A 17258-nucleotide genomic window follows, 5' to 3' on the forward strand; every position below is an offset into this window, starting at 1 on the left:
GTGTGAGTGTATAAAAATACTACAGTAGGACATGGGGAACAAGAATAATGTAGATGTAATTGCAATGTAATGCATTTAAAAATACATATGGAATTTCATTCTTATTTTGCAGTATTTGCCCAGATGACTGGGAAAAAACGTAAAGTCCAAAGCCATGTCCCTGACACTTTAAGGAGTTCGGAGTATATGGGTCACATGCACTTTATGTCCAGTCTTTATGTACAAAGTAAATACTACAAATGTAAACATGTTTAAGTCCATATTCCTTTCCTTTTAATGGAATTTTGTAGATAGAGGATGTGGATTTTTTGTTGCCTGTACTTAGAAAGGAGTTGGTTTACAAGTGACAGTCTCTTGCATTTATATAGACCTTTTTTTCCCTATATCTGTAAAGTTCTTACAAACAATGTAGGTGAAGGTTGCTCTGACCATTTTTCAGTTGTGAGAAAGAAATTTGTTTTAGTGCCTCAGTAGAGCTCATGAAGGAAATACACTTATGTATATATTTTATTGGAGAATCTACCTACATTGACTTGAAGGCATATATCCCATTTGCAATACATTACTGTACTTTATGATGTGTCACTTTATGATTTTATCATTTTATTTTGCAAGTCAAATAGCTAGTCTATATTTCTGGTATCATCTTAATTTCAGACATGCAGGATGGACACGAAGCTAGTTTTTAATGTGTCAGTGTTCTTCCGTTAAGTATCACTCAGGTAACTATTAGATTTCATGAAACAAAGAAAAAAGAGACAATGTAAAGGAAAATATTTTTTCCACTTCCCTGAACCTGTACATGCTTGAAATACACTGCTAACATGGAAAACATGAACAGTGCAGGTCTCAAGGGAATGACCATGGGGAATGTTTTCCCCTGTAGCCTTAAGGTTTTTTACATGTAAGTGGTCACAGATAGTCACTGGTATGAGTGCCCTGAGGACAATGAGTCGGCCTCCCCAAGGCTGTCTCTAGTTAATATATCTTATCCCACCACAAAGTGTACAGTTGCACTTTGTTGGCCCAACTTCGCTGAAAGAGCAAGGTGCTTTAGACTTCCATGGGAAAATCCTGATGCCGTTGAAATAAAGAAGATTTCTTTGGAGACAGAATTTCACTTTGCCGTGGTGCTTTGAATGACATTCGGCTGCATTAGGAAATCTGAGTTGCCAATGTGGAGCTCAAGGATTTTGGACTGAGAGGTGTTGTGAGGTCTACCTCTGATTTTAAAGCTGAGTGTAGCCAGATATAAAAAACCAGTTAACTTAGAGTTGAAACAGTAGGCTATATTGTGGGGAAATCAGTTCACTCTGTGCCTCTGAAATGAGATATCATTATGTTCAAATCTAAGAGGAAAGAGCCGTACCACCTACTATGCCAAAGCCTTTTCTAAACTAGTTGTAATCTCAGCTTCCTGCTTTATCATCATACTGCTATTCCTTCGCCTGTCAGAGACCAGTGAGTCTTTGGGAATTCATTTATAGTGCTGCTTCTGTGGCCTCTCCTGAACTCATTTATAGTACTTGCTCCTGTAGCTTCTCTCATACGTCTGTTATTCTTTGTGTGAAGTAGCTCCTCTTTTATTTCAATCATTCCAGAAAATTCAGCCTTTCGGGGGGATGGAGAGGAGGGAGAGCACCTTTTATTTTACTGTGCTGTTTCACCATTCACCTTATTTGTATTTTTCTTCTCAGAAAACCAAAAGGGATGTAAATAACTTTGATCAAGACTTTACACGAGAAGAACCAGTATTAACGCTAGTGGATGAGACAATTATAAAACAAATCAATCAAGAAGAATTTAAAGGGTTCTCTTATTTTGGAGAAGAGCTACTGCCATAGACAACGTTAGGCTGACAGATGAACGATGCTGCAAGAAGTGATTCTGAAGAGATCGTCAAATTCCTGAGACTCAGTAGATCAAAAACTGCTTCTCTTACCCTGAGCCCATATCCCCAGTTAAAGTATATATTTATTGTTGGTTTTTTTCTTTAATCTTCTGACCTGAAAGCACTCTTAATTTCTGTCTCACAAAGCAATGCAAAATAATTTTGTATCAGAAATTGTAGATGTAACACACTGCCGTATATTTGCAACTTTTCTTTTATTCCTAAGATCTCCCCAGAGGACAAAATTACATCTTCTCCATGGAAAATGAAGCCATGCTATTAAAAGCAATTTAGCAGATTACATTCCGTAATTGTCATATGTATTTAAGCTAAGGACGTGAGAACTGTTTCTTCTGCGCTGTTGGTTAAGGTGAGATCTGTATTTAGGTATGGAACAAATACGTAATACGTTGCCCTTTGGTAAGCAAAGAAGTCTACCTTCATGGATGTGTAATGAATTACAAATTTATTGTGGTGAGGTACAAACTTAAAATAAAGCTGTCCAGAAAAAGAAGCACATCAATTACAACTTTTGATGAAGTTCCTCATGCAATTTACAAAAAACTCTTAGGAATAAGAAGAGTCACAAAGATAACTGAAATTTTATTTAAAGCAAGAAATAGATACTATATGGATAGTTATTAAAGGGCTAAAGAATAAAAAGCCTATAGTACTTTAGCATAGCTATACATAGGCATTTTACAGTTTTTCAGGCAATTGGGTGTACTATCCATGTTACCAAATTTAGTATCCATTTAAATGAACCATTAATGTGATGGCAAGCTTGCAAATGTTTACAGTTAATTTTATGTTAAAAATTAATTATAAACATTATCAATTTGCCTTTTCCATTGTAGCTAAGTTGATAAATAATTTCTTATTTATATTTATTTTCTCAGCAGTGTGTTACTTTTGCACACTTTTACAAAACCATAATACTACTGTGTTTGTTGTTTTTTATGTTTAAAATCTAAAGAGAAATCTGCTTTTAGAAGACACAAAATAAGGCTACACATGCATTATGTGGAAGTGTGTTAAAAAACTGAAGATCAAACATTCACAAACTGACATTATTGAAAGCTGTAAATTGAATTTTTTTGTGTATGAATTGAAATGGTAACTCATGTGGACAATATTACTAATGTGAAGTTACCTCCTGTAGATACGCTAACAGTGTTATGTACTTATATTTCCAGGAGTACCCTGTGGTTTGGGTTTTGGTTTTTTTTTTTTGTGTACATGTATCGCTGAGGTCATTTTATTATATATTTTACTGGACTGAGTGAGCGGTCATTGGAATCCATTTTAATTGTTGCACATGGATTTCCAGCTGCACAAAAATATATATACTTGTGATTGGCAAAGTGGCACTAAAGAAGCTTTTTTGCCTTTTGTACAGGTGAGATTTTGTATATAGTGTTTGCTGCAAGGCCTGTGGAATTCATTGAATATAGAGGTATCAACTGCTGCATGTTCAGGCATACTATTAAAATGTTAGTCTATGAAAGAATAATTATAATAATGTCCATGTGCAATACTCTTGTATGTGTATTGGTTCAAGTTACTGTCAGAGAGATGAGGTTTTTGTTATAAAAGATGTAGACATATATTAAGCTATACTAAATCTCTTGTATAGTTCTCTTCAACTCTATTATGACATGATAGAGCTCAGAAAGAGAAAGGAATGTTACAAATCGTGGTGGACAAAGTGTGAATCATTGGCTTTAAGAGATAATCTCGGTCTCAAGCAGATGAGTTAGTTTGTGTCAGTTTTGCGTCTGGCTGCTCATAGCCTGTTACTGATGACAACATTCAGTTCCATTTTGTTTTGTTTTTAAAACTCAGGTGTAATTATTATATATATTCTTATGATGATTTCAAAATATTAAATATTATGATATATCAATTAATGTGTTGTCTGGCCTACAGGTGTAATAATGGATCAAGCCTTTAGTTTAATTTAATTTATCTTCAGTAATCTTTTGTACTGGGAAAAGACTAGCTTCTGGAGCTGAGTACCAGCACAGAAACATCTTAATGATTGCATCATCTCAATGTTTAAATTTCTTTCTCTTTTAGAAATATATTGTAGAACTGCCCATCAATTTGTGTCTCGCCACTGGCTCTGTTTATTTCTCATCACAGTTAGCTTTTGACATCCAGGCAAGAACTGATCACAATGCTAAAGCGTTCTTTTCCATAGGTGAGTAGACTGGCTAGGAAGACAAGTTATCAGATAGTGCACTACTGTTTGTACAACAAGAGGCCTTTACAGAAAACTCTGAGCATTTATTTTGAAGGAATAAAAGCCTCCCATAAAGCTTTTGTAAGCAAGCTGTGTAGTCTGCATTCCCGTTTCTAACGTGAAGATAATTAGCAAATGTTTATATTTCAGGCCTCAGCACCTGCAATGTTTGCTAGGATGCTAAGAGAAAAGTGAAGGAGATAAAAACTTTTGCATGGGCAGATATTTCTTCAATATAAACAGTTAGATCCTCTGCATTGGGTTTACATCAGAAGGTTTGTCTGTTACCTTGAACATTTTTTAAAGATAATTCTTAAAAATGGACATTCTGTTACATTTCTGCCTGTCCTGTAAAATCTTTCTTGTTCCTTCTTTGTAAAATGAGTGCAAAATGCCAAAAAGATTATTAATAATAACAATAATGATAAAGAATCAATTGTTTCTTGTTTTTCCTCCCAAATAGACTTTATTAAGAAATGGAAACACGTTTTTCTCCATAGGGTGAAAAATAATTCTCTCCAAAAAAGGCTTACAAATTACCTCTTTTTAAATTATGTGCAGAATAGTTCTGGCTAAATATAAAATGTATTCAGTTGGGGGGGTAGTTTTTTTTTATTGTGAGGATTTATTTGTACAGAATTTTTTTCTTATGGATGTAATTTGAATCTCTTGCCATTCATTAGTGTTATTTCATCGTAAACATTATTACTGTGCCAAATGTACTGTATTCAAAAGGATGTGAATGTGTATTGTTTCGGAACCTAATAAATACAATGATGTTAAATCTTATTTTTTTCCCCAAAGTTTTCCTGAGTATTTCCTAATGAGGAAGAAAGAAAGATGAAGGATGAATATTTTTCCTGTTACATGCTGTACGAAATATCATGAGCTTACCTTTTAGGAGTGGATATTTTTCAAAGGAAGGATTTGCTAACAAGAGCCTCATCTGTGAAACGTTAAATACTCCAAGAGAAACACAGGTAAACAGTGTGTGAACACAATTTATCTTGGGCAATGTAACATTTACCTCGAAAACACCAAGCAAGTGAGTTTACAGACTTTTTCTGCTTATGAACTAAGTAATGGTCACTAAGTCCTGACTGATCCCAGCGTTCTGCTTAGCTGCATCGTTAAAACTTGCTTCAGTTGGGCACTTTGTGTACAAACACGAGACTGCTTTAGTCTTTAATTGGATTGATTAGAGGGATTAATAGTATGCACAAGTTTCATTAATTAGGGTCATAGAGCTTATTAAATGATTTATTTAACTTCAATCTGTCAATGTGACATTGTCTGAAATATTTCAGTATTTCATCGTGTTTTCATTTGCACCTTAAATGCTTTCCATTTTCACGGTCTAAAATTCTTAACTTCTGTTTCAGTAGATTAGCTATCAGTATACTCTGGCAGTAATTCCAGTTAACAGTTTCCAGTTAGTATACCTAGCTAGTAGGTATAGTAACTCGCTTTAAAAAAAAAAAAAAAAAGAAGAAAAAGAAAGAAAATGAATTAATTGAAGAGTTGAAGAGTGATTTCTGTTCAAATGCCAGCTTTTGCATAAAACTCCATTTTTTTCCTTCATGCTGAGTCTTCTCAAAGTCACTAAATGTGTTTGGTGCCTATGAGCATATTCCAAATCTTGTGTGTTGACAGCAATAGCATAAGCTTTGTCACACAGATTTTACCAGTTAAACAACTATGTAACATCTTGATTTTCTGCATATGTTTTGCAACCTTAAAAGCACACAAAGAACTTAACCATCCTCTTACAAGCAATAAGCATCACTGGTCTCCAAATAGATCAATCTGTATCATCTTTTCTCATAATGCTGTAACCGATGTCTATTAAGAAGAGTTTTTATCCTTGCTGATGAACTGCAAAATTTGGAAAGACAGCAGTCTTTTGAAGGGGAATGAGTCACAGTCTGATTGACCATCCGTGCTGTAAGTATGGTATTAAAAGTTCAAGGAGAGAATGTATCTCAGCATGTATCTCTCTGCTTCTGTGGCCTTCCACACAGGGGATCACTTCACCATCAAAAATGGTTTTAGCCTGCTAGTACTCTGGTCAGGTACGTGGGTAAATCAATATGATAGGCACCTAAACAAACTGATCAAAATCAGAATAATTTTCCAATAATGATTTGAAGTGTTGAATAGGTTGACATATCGTAACTCGAAGCTACAGAAACTCAATTTGGGTCTTCATCTATCCATACTGTTTGAGCAAAACGGTTTTTTAATTAAAAACACGTGAGAACATGCCTCATCCCAGGCATAAGGAGAAAATGAGAATGAGTTAGATCTGAGTGGATCTCTCTTAGGAACAAGAAACATTTAATCTGAGCAAGATAAATAAGGTTTTCGTATAAGCAAAAGAAGGTGTGAGCAGCTATACTGGATCAAACCAAACAGCTCAGGTCAGGTATCCTGCGCTTGGCTGTGGTCGGTAGCTTAAGCAGTAATGTGCACTGATTAGAAATCAAGAAGTCAGCTTTGATTGTAGCTGTAGCAGTATAAAAGTATAATAAATAGAAAATACCTGTGGAAAAGTCTGAAAAAAAGAAAGCACGAGATGGTATTCTGCCTGCAGCAGTTTGATTCCATGATGTTATGAAGTAGATGGTCGTGTCTTTATTATATTTAATATGTCTGAATTAACTTTCTTTTGATTAATCAGTTTTTGAACAATGTCAGCTTCTGGCACACAAAACATTCTGTGGGAAAGAGCTACAGAGCTCAACTAATCATTACGTTAAAAATTATCCTCTTTTGTTTATTCTGACCCAGTCTTAATTCCATTTTGTGCTGCCTGAGTCTTTCCTTGAAAGAGGATAAATAATCATTTGCTATTTACCTTTTTCATGCCACTCAGAATTTTATAGGTCGCTGATGCGTCCGTCCTTAGCCAGTTCTTTTTCAGACTGAAAAGTCTTCCACCATCTGTAAAAAGGCTTCATAAAGACACATCCCGTATTTTTGGTCATCTGTGTCAACTTTCTCTGAATCTTTTCTGATTCTACTGTATCTCTTTTGAAGACAGGGAGTAGAATTATGTGTAATATTCAGTATGTGGATGTAACATGGATTATTACAATGACTAGTGTGTTCTGGTTTGTTTTCTGTTACATTTTTACATTTTTTATTCTTAATCCAAGTTTGTTCTCAATTATTTCACAGGCTTTCCCAGATTAGTGTCAGTTGTAAATCTAATATGCATGCTCTCTATTAGATTCTCCAGCCATAATGAAAATAGGTTCTGTCCAGGACATAATGAAAATAGGTTAAACAGGTATTTAACCAGTGCAAAATGATGCCTTGGTGCAGGCTTCCATTTTAGCAGTAAACCTTTAATGGTTACCTTCTCTGTATGGTTTTCCTACCGCTTTTGTACCCCCTATATATAGCTATGTTTAGACTGTCTTTCCCTAGCTTGCTTATTAGAACGTTATGTGCAACAAATATTTTTCCAAAATCAAGATACGGGACATGCACTACTCCCCTGCTATCAATACAGGCTCTTACTGTGTTCTTGAATAGCCCTTCTTTTGACGTATTAGCTACAATGAAGGGGGGAAAGAGAAAGGTTTTCTTAGCACATTGGGAAAACGTATATATGTGCCAAAACAGTTTCCACTCCGTCTTTCCTTTGACCTCATCATCACTGTGGAAGCGGGAGATAAGAGCAGCAGCCTGAGGTGGAACACAAGCTGCCACTATAAATATTGTGAAATGATTATGCAAGACTGTCCAAAATTTTGGACAAGCATTAAAGAACTTTCACGTTTGTACACAGATGTTTAATCCTTGGAAAAAAATCAGTTAGGAAGAAAGTCAGTGACCTGGAGTGTATTGCTGATTTGGGCACTGGATTGAGAACTGAATTGAGCATTGCGTACGCTTGTCATCACCATCCAATACTACCATTTTGATCTGGTGTCTTATGTACTACAGGAGGTAGCACGAAGATAAGACTAAAGCTGCTAGTAACAGCAAGAGTCAGTGCCAGGCTGATGCTTGTCTGTGCCAAGGTACATTCTCATTTCTCTAAACCTACTAAGACAAAATGTTACCCAGAGGTGCCACACATCCAGGATTGGTGCCGCAAGGGGGAAAGTAAAGAACAGGAGTCCTGCTTTTGGCATACATGAGCTGTTAAGTTAGTTTGGTCACCTTATGTAGCTGTACCCTTGACAACCTTTTAGGAATAGGCCAGATATTCCTTGAGTGACAATGAATACATTCCTGCTCAAATACGTCTATCAGATGGTGACAGTTACAGAGAAGGAGAGGCTGGAATATCAACATGAAGAAGTGTGTCTAAATACCAGAAACGCACTTGTTACTTGTGCTTTCACAAGTAGAATGATTACAGTTGCCTAAGCAACCTCCTGTTTCCATTGACACGAGTGGCATGGAGCTTGAGACTTCGAAATTGTGCAAAGGGAAAGATGCTATTATCGTCGTTTTACAAATCGGCAAACTGAAACTAGGTGCTGCGATGATCATTTGCTGCTTATTGTGTTAATATAAAGTCAGAAGAAGTTCTAGGAAAAGAGCATGGGTGAAGCTAGTCAGTGCTCTCGCTGTACTGACGTTTCTGAGCATAAGGTGTTTTCAAATCATACTTCACTAAATACCTGCTGGTGGTCTCCTGTGAAAGGGCTTCATGGCTGCTTCGAGTCCCCTTCATTTCTCTTTTCAGTCAGAACTTGTATGCAATCAGATACAGTAGCTGATGCATAAGGGTGGTGGGTTTTTTGGTTTTACAATGGGATAAGCTTTTTATTGAAACATGGTCACACCCACACAAAGTGTTCTAGGAAAGCTATTTACTCAGAGTCTTTGGTACATCAAAAAAGAACATTTTCTGTTGATTTTTGGTTAATGAGCAGTGAGAATTAGGCAAAGATATCAGGCACATGGAGGCACATTTTTCTAAATAATGATGTGGTTGATTAAGGTGAGCAGATTGAGGGTCAAAGAGATTATGCAAATCTCGCTTAGGTAAATGTTTATGTGTGGGTGGGGATCACTGTCCTGTTTAGAAGCAAACTTAAGACCTTTAAACTTTACTTGTTGGAATAATGTGGAGACAAATTTTCTTTGATTAGACTGTATGCTAACCCCTTACATGCTAGTGCATTGCAATTGCACTCTTATCCTTCTGTAAAGGACAGAAGCTGAACTTCCTAGATCCTGAATTCTGCTGTTATGAGGCCTGTTCACAGTTTATGATGCTGCTCTACTGAAGTACAGGGTTGTGTGAAATCCCTCAAACACCACCTCCTGCCTGATGAACGGAGGCCCTGGGTAACCCCAAGATCTGTCCTCCCAGAGTGCAGGAATCTCGCTGGAAAACTGGTGTTCTAGAGCAGATTGTTTTTCCATGCTTTTCCAATCCCATATATAGGGCCAACTTTTTAAGCAGCTGTCACCACGAAACTCTGTGTTTGGGCACTCTGAAATACAGTCTATGGCGTGTGTTCCCATTTAAAGCATCTCTGGTCATAGAGACAGCCTGCTAAAATCATCGGTGCATTCAGTCTACCAAATACGGGACATAAAGTGCTCACCCAAATTCCACATTAGAGTGTGTCCCTCAGATTGTTAATTGCGTAGTCACCTTGCACTACAGATATGAGATTACTGTGAGCCTGCCTCCCATTACATATCACCAGTGCTGGCTTGGTCAGGCAGCAGTTTGACACATATTGACTTCAGTGGGAGAAAAAAAGGAAAACTCTGCAGAACACTGTTATTCTGACAAGTTGAAGGGCTAAAAAAAGCAGCATTAAAACATTAGTGTTTAATACCACCAGAGAAATCTCCTTCCTCCAGAAGGAGTCAACTTACATACAACGTCCTCTCGATGCATCCCTGCTGAAAGCCTGTGTACTGTCAGCCATCGGCCTTCTGAGAGGCCCATACCGTGGTGAACTGTCAAGATGCTCATCTCAGTCACACTATCCTTTTTCTCATTTGCTTGCTCAGGGGTAAAAGTAACACACCACAGGAGCATCTTGCAGTGGATAATAATGCTGCCACCATGTATTTGGTTGGCACACTGAGAGAGGATCTCCAGCTGCAAGACTTCAAATGAGAGCTTTACTGATGTTTTTGTTCTTGTTAATATTCCTGCCTGTGTTGGGAGAAGAGTCTGGGTGATGAAGAGGAGTCGAGAGTATTCATTTTCATTTACTGAGCTGCCTAGCAATAATTTGAACCACCCACACAGCTGAACAAGTTGATTTCAGAGCCAGGGAGGTTATCAACACCAATAGAAAAGCAGTTGTGTCGTAGTTCAGACACTATGCATGGGCAAAATACCTCCCGGTATATCACTCATATGCAAATTGAAAGTATTTCTATAACCTTTGACCCTGCTTGTAAACAGCAGATTCCAGGAATTCTGCTGGAAACCATACATTACTGAGGCAAAATTGTACTTAGCAATAAACATGCTTTCCTCAGTGAAAGAATCTGGAAGTGGAAGAATGCAAGACCTTGAGATGCACTGCTGATTGTGGGGAAACCGCTGAGGCCATCTCCTGCCTAGCAGCTGGGAAAACACCCACCCTTGTGGAGCTCCGGGTGGAAATATGTAAACCAGACATGGCTGTCGTGCGTGAGCACCTCGTTAACACACTATCAGGCATTTGCAGGCAGTGGCTGTGCAGTGCCAGGAGCGAGCAGACACGCGATTTAAGCTTGCTCTGTCATGAAACAGGAAGTCATCGGAGGAACTCAAAGGACTGAGAGAGTGAACTGGTTGTTCAGTCTGGAGAAAAGAAGGCTCCGAGGAGACCTTATAGTGGCCTATCAGTATCTTAAGGGGGCCTACAAGAAAGCTGGTGAGAGACTTTTTAGGATGTTGGGTAATGGTAGGACTAGAGGGAATGAATTAAAACTAGACATGGGACGATTCAGACTGGATGTTAGGAAGAAGTTCTTCACCATGAGGGTGGTGAGGCACTGGAACAGGTTGCCCAGAGGGGTGGTGGAAGCCCCATCCCTGGAAGCGTTCAAGGCCAGGCTGGATGGGGCTCTGAGCAACCTCATCTAGTGGGAGGTGTCCCTGCCCATGGCAGGGGGTTGGAACTAGATGATCTTTAAGGTCCCTTCCAACCCTCACGATTCTATGATTCTAACTGAGTGGAAGGACAGGATGGTTGTTTTAATGGCAGCGGGAGGACGGAGGAGCAAGTAGGTGAGAATGGGAAAGACAGAAAATGCAGTAGCAGTCCAAAATGAAAAATCCCCTTGGAACGGAAGAGGTTTCCAGTGATCAAAGAGAACGGTGAGAAGATTGTTGAAAGGTGATCGAGGGAGGAAACGTGAATCTTGGACAGAAGCTAAGTGTAGGAGGGAACAAGAAGAATTCAAAGTGTATGTCTGTGCTAAGTCATTATGCCCGAGCTACTTTTAAAATAGCTAGCATGGGTACAGTTACCTCAACAGTGCCACCTCATATTCGAATATTTATCTGGCGCCTGAGGGAGGGGAGTTTACAATTGGCTGAGAATTCCACGTGGCTGCTGATTACATTGCTAGGAGTGAAGAGTGATCTGATTTAAAGCTAATCCAGGGTGTTTATCCAAAATTTGACCTATACTGGAGGCACATCTAAATAAAACCCCAAAGGTTGTCATGTCCATGGAAAATACACCACATGGTCTCTTCCATCAGAATTACCACTCGGCCACCATCTGCTTCCCAAAAGTATGTTCATAAGGCTCTTGCATTCGGCTCTTTCAAGGGAAGGGCATAATTTTTAAATCCGGTAGTACAATGTTTTTGAAACACTGCAGGAAATCCAAGCTTTACAGCCTATATGTTAAAAATATAGGGCAGTTAGTGTGCTAGGGTTTGTCCCCCAAAAAGCAGAGGTAGATCGTTCTAATATAAAATAGAATGAACCTCTGTTATTTGTGTTGTATATGCCCTCACACAAGGAAAATATGTGTGTTTCTTCATGATGGATACAGCAACAAAAGGTAGAGAGATCATTAGGTAAAGAATTACAGTGCTAGCCTATGCCTGTGGCTATTAGCCCACTGCCATCATGGTGCTGCACCAAATGGACACACTGGGTTTCTTCAGTGTTGCCTTTCCTGTTCATTTAGCAATGCAAGAAAAACTTTTCATACATCAAAGGCAATAAAGCAAAACAATGCAACAAAATAAATATGAGATCTGTTTAACTCATTAACTCCCATGTAGAAGATAGACAATTATGCTAAAGCAAATACTTTATGTATTCAGAGCATATTTTAATTTATCAACATTCAGACTTCTTTCTACTCCGAGTGCTCAGTTTTTCAGAATAGAAAACTAGCACGTTACTGGTAGACCAAGCTGACAAAAGGGTGCTTTGCAAAATCTTTTTTTTTATTATCCCAGAAGGTCTTCGTAGTTGTAGTGTGCTGCAATAGTTAAGCCAGCCTGTCAGCCCGTGGTGGCTGAGAGGGGTGATCCTGGCCATCTGTCCTGCTCTTACGGGGAGTGGAGGGGGTGGGCAGTTCCTCTCAGGTCACCTTACCACTTCTTAACTAAACAGGCTCAGGAGACACTATTGCAAAGGTGAGAGAAACTAAAGGACAATCCTGTGTTGCAGGAAACCACGCTGGTGAATCAGTGGGGTGTTCCCCTGTCTTGGAACCAGTGCTGCCATGATGAATTACAGCATGTGTTTGCTAAAAAAGTAGCGGTTCAAATTTAGCGCATCAAATTAGGTATAAAATTAAGTTCTTGAAAGGTGGATTTTGAGAAAAAGCATTAGCAGTTTTCAGGGGAAATTCAATAGGGAATTAAGATAAAATACGGAAGTTAAAATGACCCACCCAACAAAAGTCAGGGAAGAATTGCTAGTGGTTCCAGTTAAGCATGTCTTGTCCTCAGGCAAGCAGCGTACATTACCTCCAGGGCTGAACAGACATGATCAGCATCATCCAACTGGGTATGCTCTACTAGCGTATTCCCTGTAACCTTCACGCTTGGACTGGAATCCAGAGTTATGCTAGGGACTGTGTGATCGCAGGCACACACACATTCCTGCTGCACTTACCAGTGACCCAAAGAGATCCCATCGGCTTGCAGAAATGGTGCAGATCAGCACCCACTCTCCTACTTGTTGGATGTGGAAAGTAATAAATTATAGGGCTGTCAGAACTGCAGAACTGTAGCATTTTAGTAAAGAGGTTTTTGTGGTTGTTTTGGGGTTTTGTTATTTATTTTTTTTTTACAAACAGACATTCTTGGATTTATTTTCCAAGATGTAGATGCCAGAGGGGAGACATCATAGGTCATCAATTTGTACCTCTGCAGTAATATTCAAAGAACTGAGAGTGCTTAGAATTTCACCAAAAGAGCTGATGAACTATCAGTTGCTTTGCTGAAAATTTTCCTTGTTTCTGTGATTTCCATGAACTGGGATAGGTGTTTACCAGCCCTTTCCAAGCCATCAGCTCACAGCTCACTACAGCCTTGGCTAGTACAATGATGGGAGGCTGGGTCCAATTGTTTAAAGAAAGAGAACTGAGAGCCTGGTCTGCTGGTGCACAGCATCCTCAGGTCTCAGGAAGAAATAGAGTATTTAAATTCACTGGAGTGGAGGCATGCGAGATGTGAAATTCAGTACTTCAAAGAGCCCTGGAAAAATACTAAGCTATTTGCAGCCAATTCTCCTCAATAATGTGAAAATTTAAAGTTACGTATTGAAGCACTCTCTCTGACTGTTTTGTGTGTGCCTTGCTTTGGTTTCAGTCCATTTCTGGCTATTTTCCCACTGATATTATTCATTTCTTTTCCCTTCAATCTAAATTTTGTCTCTTCCCCCATCTTTCTATTTTTTTTTTCTCCTGTTCATGTCAACAGCTGGAGGCTGAGCTGTTGGGTGAGATTTCTTCCTATATTGGACAGTTTTACCCGTTGACCCAGTGCCTGCTGTGACTTTGGCTAAGATAATACAATTCATTCAGTGTCATTCACAGCAGGAGCAGAGAAGAAATTGTTTCATTACGGGAGCACAGAACAATGATGATAGTACCAACTACATATAAACACAGAGCAGTAGTTACCCATCAGCCAACTTTTAATGTAGGTGGAAGGCTGGGTGAATTGCCTTGGCTACTGCCATCTGCCAAAATGCATCCTGAAAGAACAGACACCCCATGTTGTGCTTTGAAAGTTCCAAAACTTGCGATCCAGCTATTGAGTTCATATCCCCCAGACTGTAAATCGCAGCTCTCCTAGCCTGCAAAATGATACCGTCTGACTGCAGGCTCAGAGTGAGCGAAGAGAGTTGCATCAGACTCCAGAAACAGTGCGGTAATTCATCTCTGATTTGGCAAAATGCTTTAATAGGTACGAACACTGACTGAAAGAAAATGCTGGCATTCTGCCTTGGTTTACTACCTCACACCCCTTTTCTTCCCCACAACCCCTTTTCCTCCTCGCTGCAAAAAGTATGTTAAAGGAAACAGATTTACCAAAATTACAATCCTGCATGTGAGCCGGACAGTTTTCACAGTATTGCAGTCAATAGCATGTGCTCTTGGAACGCACCACTTTGGATAATCAAAGAGAGATTTGATCAGAAGGCTAATGGGTGTTCTGAGCAGCAACATTTGTCCCTCAGTTTGCTTTGAAAGCTCTTTTCCATGTACAATAAAAGTAGCCATACACTTTTGTGCAACTGCTACCCAATACCCACAATGAGTGATTATAAGTGAAAGGAACTACTGATTCACTTAGTCATCTTCTGTCACAGATGCCCAATGACCAAATACTAATTGACTCTTTGAAATCTTTTTCAAAGTACATCTATGCAAACAGGGAAAAAAATTACTCCAAATACTTGTAGTTTTGTCGGTAGCTGCTGTGACTACTGATCAGTCCTCTGCAGTTCTTTGGAAATGAGAAATGCGTTTTGAGATTCACAGTGGAAAGAGATGAATAGACCTTGCAAACTTACCCCTAAATTAAGAAATCCGTATTGATACTGCAACTACTAATGAAAAACTACGTTGTGGGGATTTTGTTCTCTGATGGTACTGTATATCGTGTAAATAAAGAACTGACCAGATTAAGTCTCCTGCTAGGGTGATTCTTCATAGTTATGGTTTTGAGAACAGAAAGTCTGAAATACAGTTGCCCCAGGTCCTAATATGCTTGGGCTGTAAATACTCCAGAACCCTGAAAGAAGCAACTGAGCCTATTAGAGGAAGGACCATTTCATCTCCTTTTCCCCACAACTTCTGGAATGAGGTCAAGACTCTCCTTTCCTCCAGAGACTGTGAGATGAGGAAAATACTAATCTCTTACCCCAGCTTGGGAGAGGATGAGAAGAGCCCTGGCACTTGGTCTCCTATTGTTTTTAGATGACTGGTGGCTGTTTTCCTGATGGGTCGTGCATGCTATTCCCTCTGCCAGTTTGCGCTGCTGGTGAGAGCCCAGCAGCTGCTTCCTCTGACCTCTGCACGGTTCGAGTGTCTTGTTTCTTGGCCTGCCGTGCCTTGCCCCCCTGGAGTGTATGAACCATTCTCTCCCACCGTGAGGCAGAGGGAGCCTGGGGCATGGTGAGATCAAGTACGTGCTTGCTTCACAGGTGCAGGTCACTAGCAGAGATGGGCCAGGCCAGTATTCCGAGTATTGGTGATATTCCTGCACTGGGAAGAGTAAAAGAGTGGTGTGCTTGCTAGAGACCAGTGAGCTCGGTTGTTTGAATAAGTGAGGCTCTTAACAATGTTATTTGGACTGCAGCACTTGGAGGCATCTAGCCAGGATTTAATTGTGTGTCTTCTCCAGTGTGCTGTTGGTCATGTCCCTTTTTGTTTTTTTTCCCTTCCTGTGCTTTTCTCTGGCCAATTGAAATTTGAAAGCTATAAAAAGAAGGAATTTTTTTACAAGGATCAGAAGTGCACAATTTTTCCTCTTATTGTAAGTTTTAATATTGCTGATATCCTTCGAATTTACTTGTTGCTTGACATGTCAGTGTGAATATATACAACTCTCTTTCCTGAGGATAGCTGAAGTGACAGATGACTTCATTGTTGGGTGTACAATAGGCATAAGTACAATGGAAAAGAAGGGCTGACATCTGCTATGGTGATATGTTTTCAAAAACATGTATTGTCATCTCTTGCTTTTGTGTGTTATGCAATGATAATTAGGAGTGGCAAAGTGAGCATCAGTTTGGCTGCTTTGCGGTGATTCAGAGTTTCTACTCAGCAATCTGTATTTGCACCTTCCAGTGCCTGACAGTGCGGTATGTTCAGATACCACATCTTTCTGTTTCTGAAGTAGTGTGCTAACTGTGCAAAGACAGCAAAGGAACTGCTGTTTATATGAACCAAAATCTAGCAGTCCTTACTTAGGTCAGCTCCAGATGTCTCCATTCTGTCTGTGAAATGTCCACATGGAAGTCCTGGAATGTCCACCCTGGAATATCTCAGGTTAATTTTCTATGCCCTGTGTTTTCTCTCTCCTGGTTTTCTCTCCACCCTGAGCATGAAGTTTACATGTTTCATGCCCACACCATACCACAGCAGTGAAAACTATAATACTGTAATCACCATCCAATGACTAACCTGTAACTGAAGAATAATCTTTATATCTCTACTGAATTGGGCTCATATTCCCCATTTGAAAAACTTCTGCAAGTTCAGATATGACTGATGGGTAATAAGGTAACACAGCCCATTTGAAATAGTAACCTGTATTCTCTGATGATATCCATATTCCCAAGCAGCTCGGGATCCCACCATGTGGGGGATCTACATTTTTAGGTAACATGGTAGTTCTTGCCCTCAAGTCCGTTTCTAATCTAAAAGGAAGAGCAAGCAGGTAGGAGAGAAAGGCAGAGGAAGGCATAGAGGGGCTGTAATTGCAAATGCAGCTTCAAACCCATTGCAAATGCAGCTTCAAACCCAATAGCTGCAGTCATAGCTGTCAGCACACTGCAGCGCTCAATGTGCATTTCACAAAGCTGAGAGAGACGTTGAAGATGGTGCTTACAAAACAAGAGTTGATTCTTTGTGTAAAAGGTAGTCTAGGAAGAAGCGAAAGCAGTGGCAAGGGAATCAGATGTTGGCAGAGCAAAGAGTGTGGCTGATCTTTTAA

At 39.4% G+C, this 17258-nt stretch overlaps 1 protein-coding gene across 2 annotated transcripts in view; it reads left to right on the forward strand.

The window, feature by feature from the left end:
• LOC134512836 (protein kinase C epsilon type) overlaps positions 1–4925 on the forward strand; it is a 115367-nt gene extending 110442 nt beyond the window's left edge. The window contains exon 13 of one of the 2 annotated variants that reach the window (XM_063328632.1): positions 1698–4925. In XM_063328632.1, the coding sequence (XP_063184702.1) occupies positions 1698–1844 (147 nt within the window). In that variant the 3' untranslated portion in view covers positions 1845–4925. The remainder of the gene's footprint in view (positions 1–1697) is intronic. The other variant, XM_063328634.1, reaches the window with a different exon arrangement.
• Positions 4926–17258: the final 12333 nt, after the last annotated feature.

The sequence above is a fragment of the Chroicocephalus ridibundus genome, chromosome 3 (genome assembly GCF_963924245.1).
Source record: "Chroicocephalus ridibundus chromosome 3, bChrRid1.1, whole genome shotgun sequence".
NCBI lineage: Eukaryota > Metazoa > Chordata > Aves > Charadriiformes > Laridae > Chroicocephalus > Chroicocephalus ridibundus.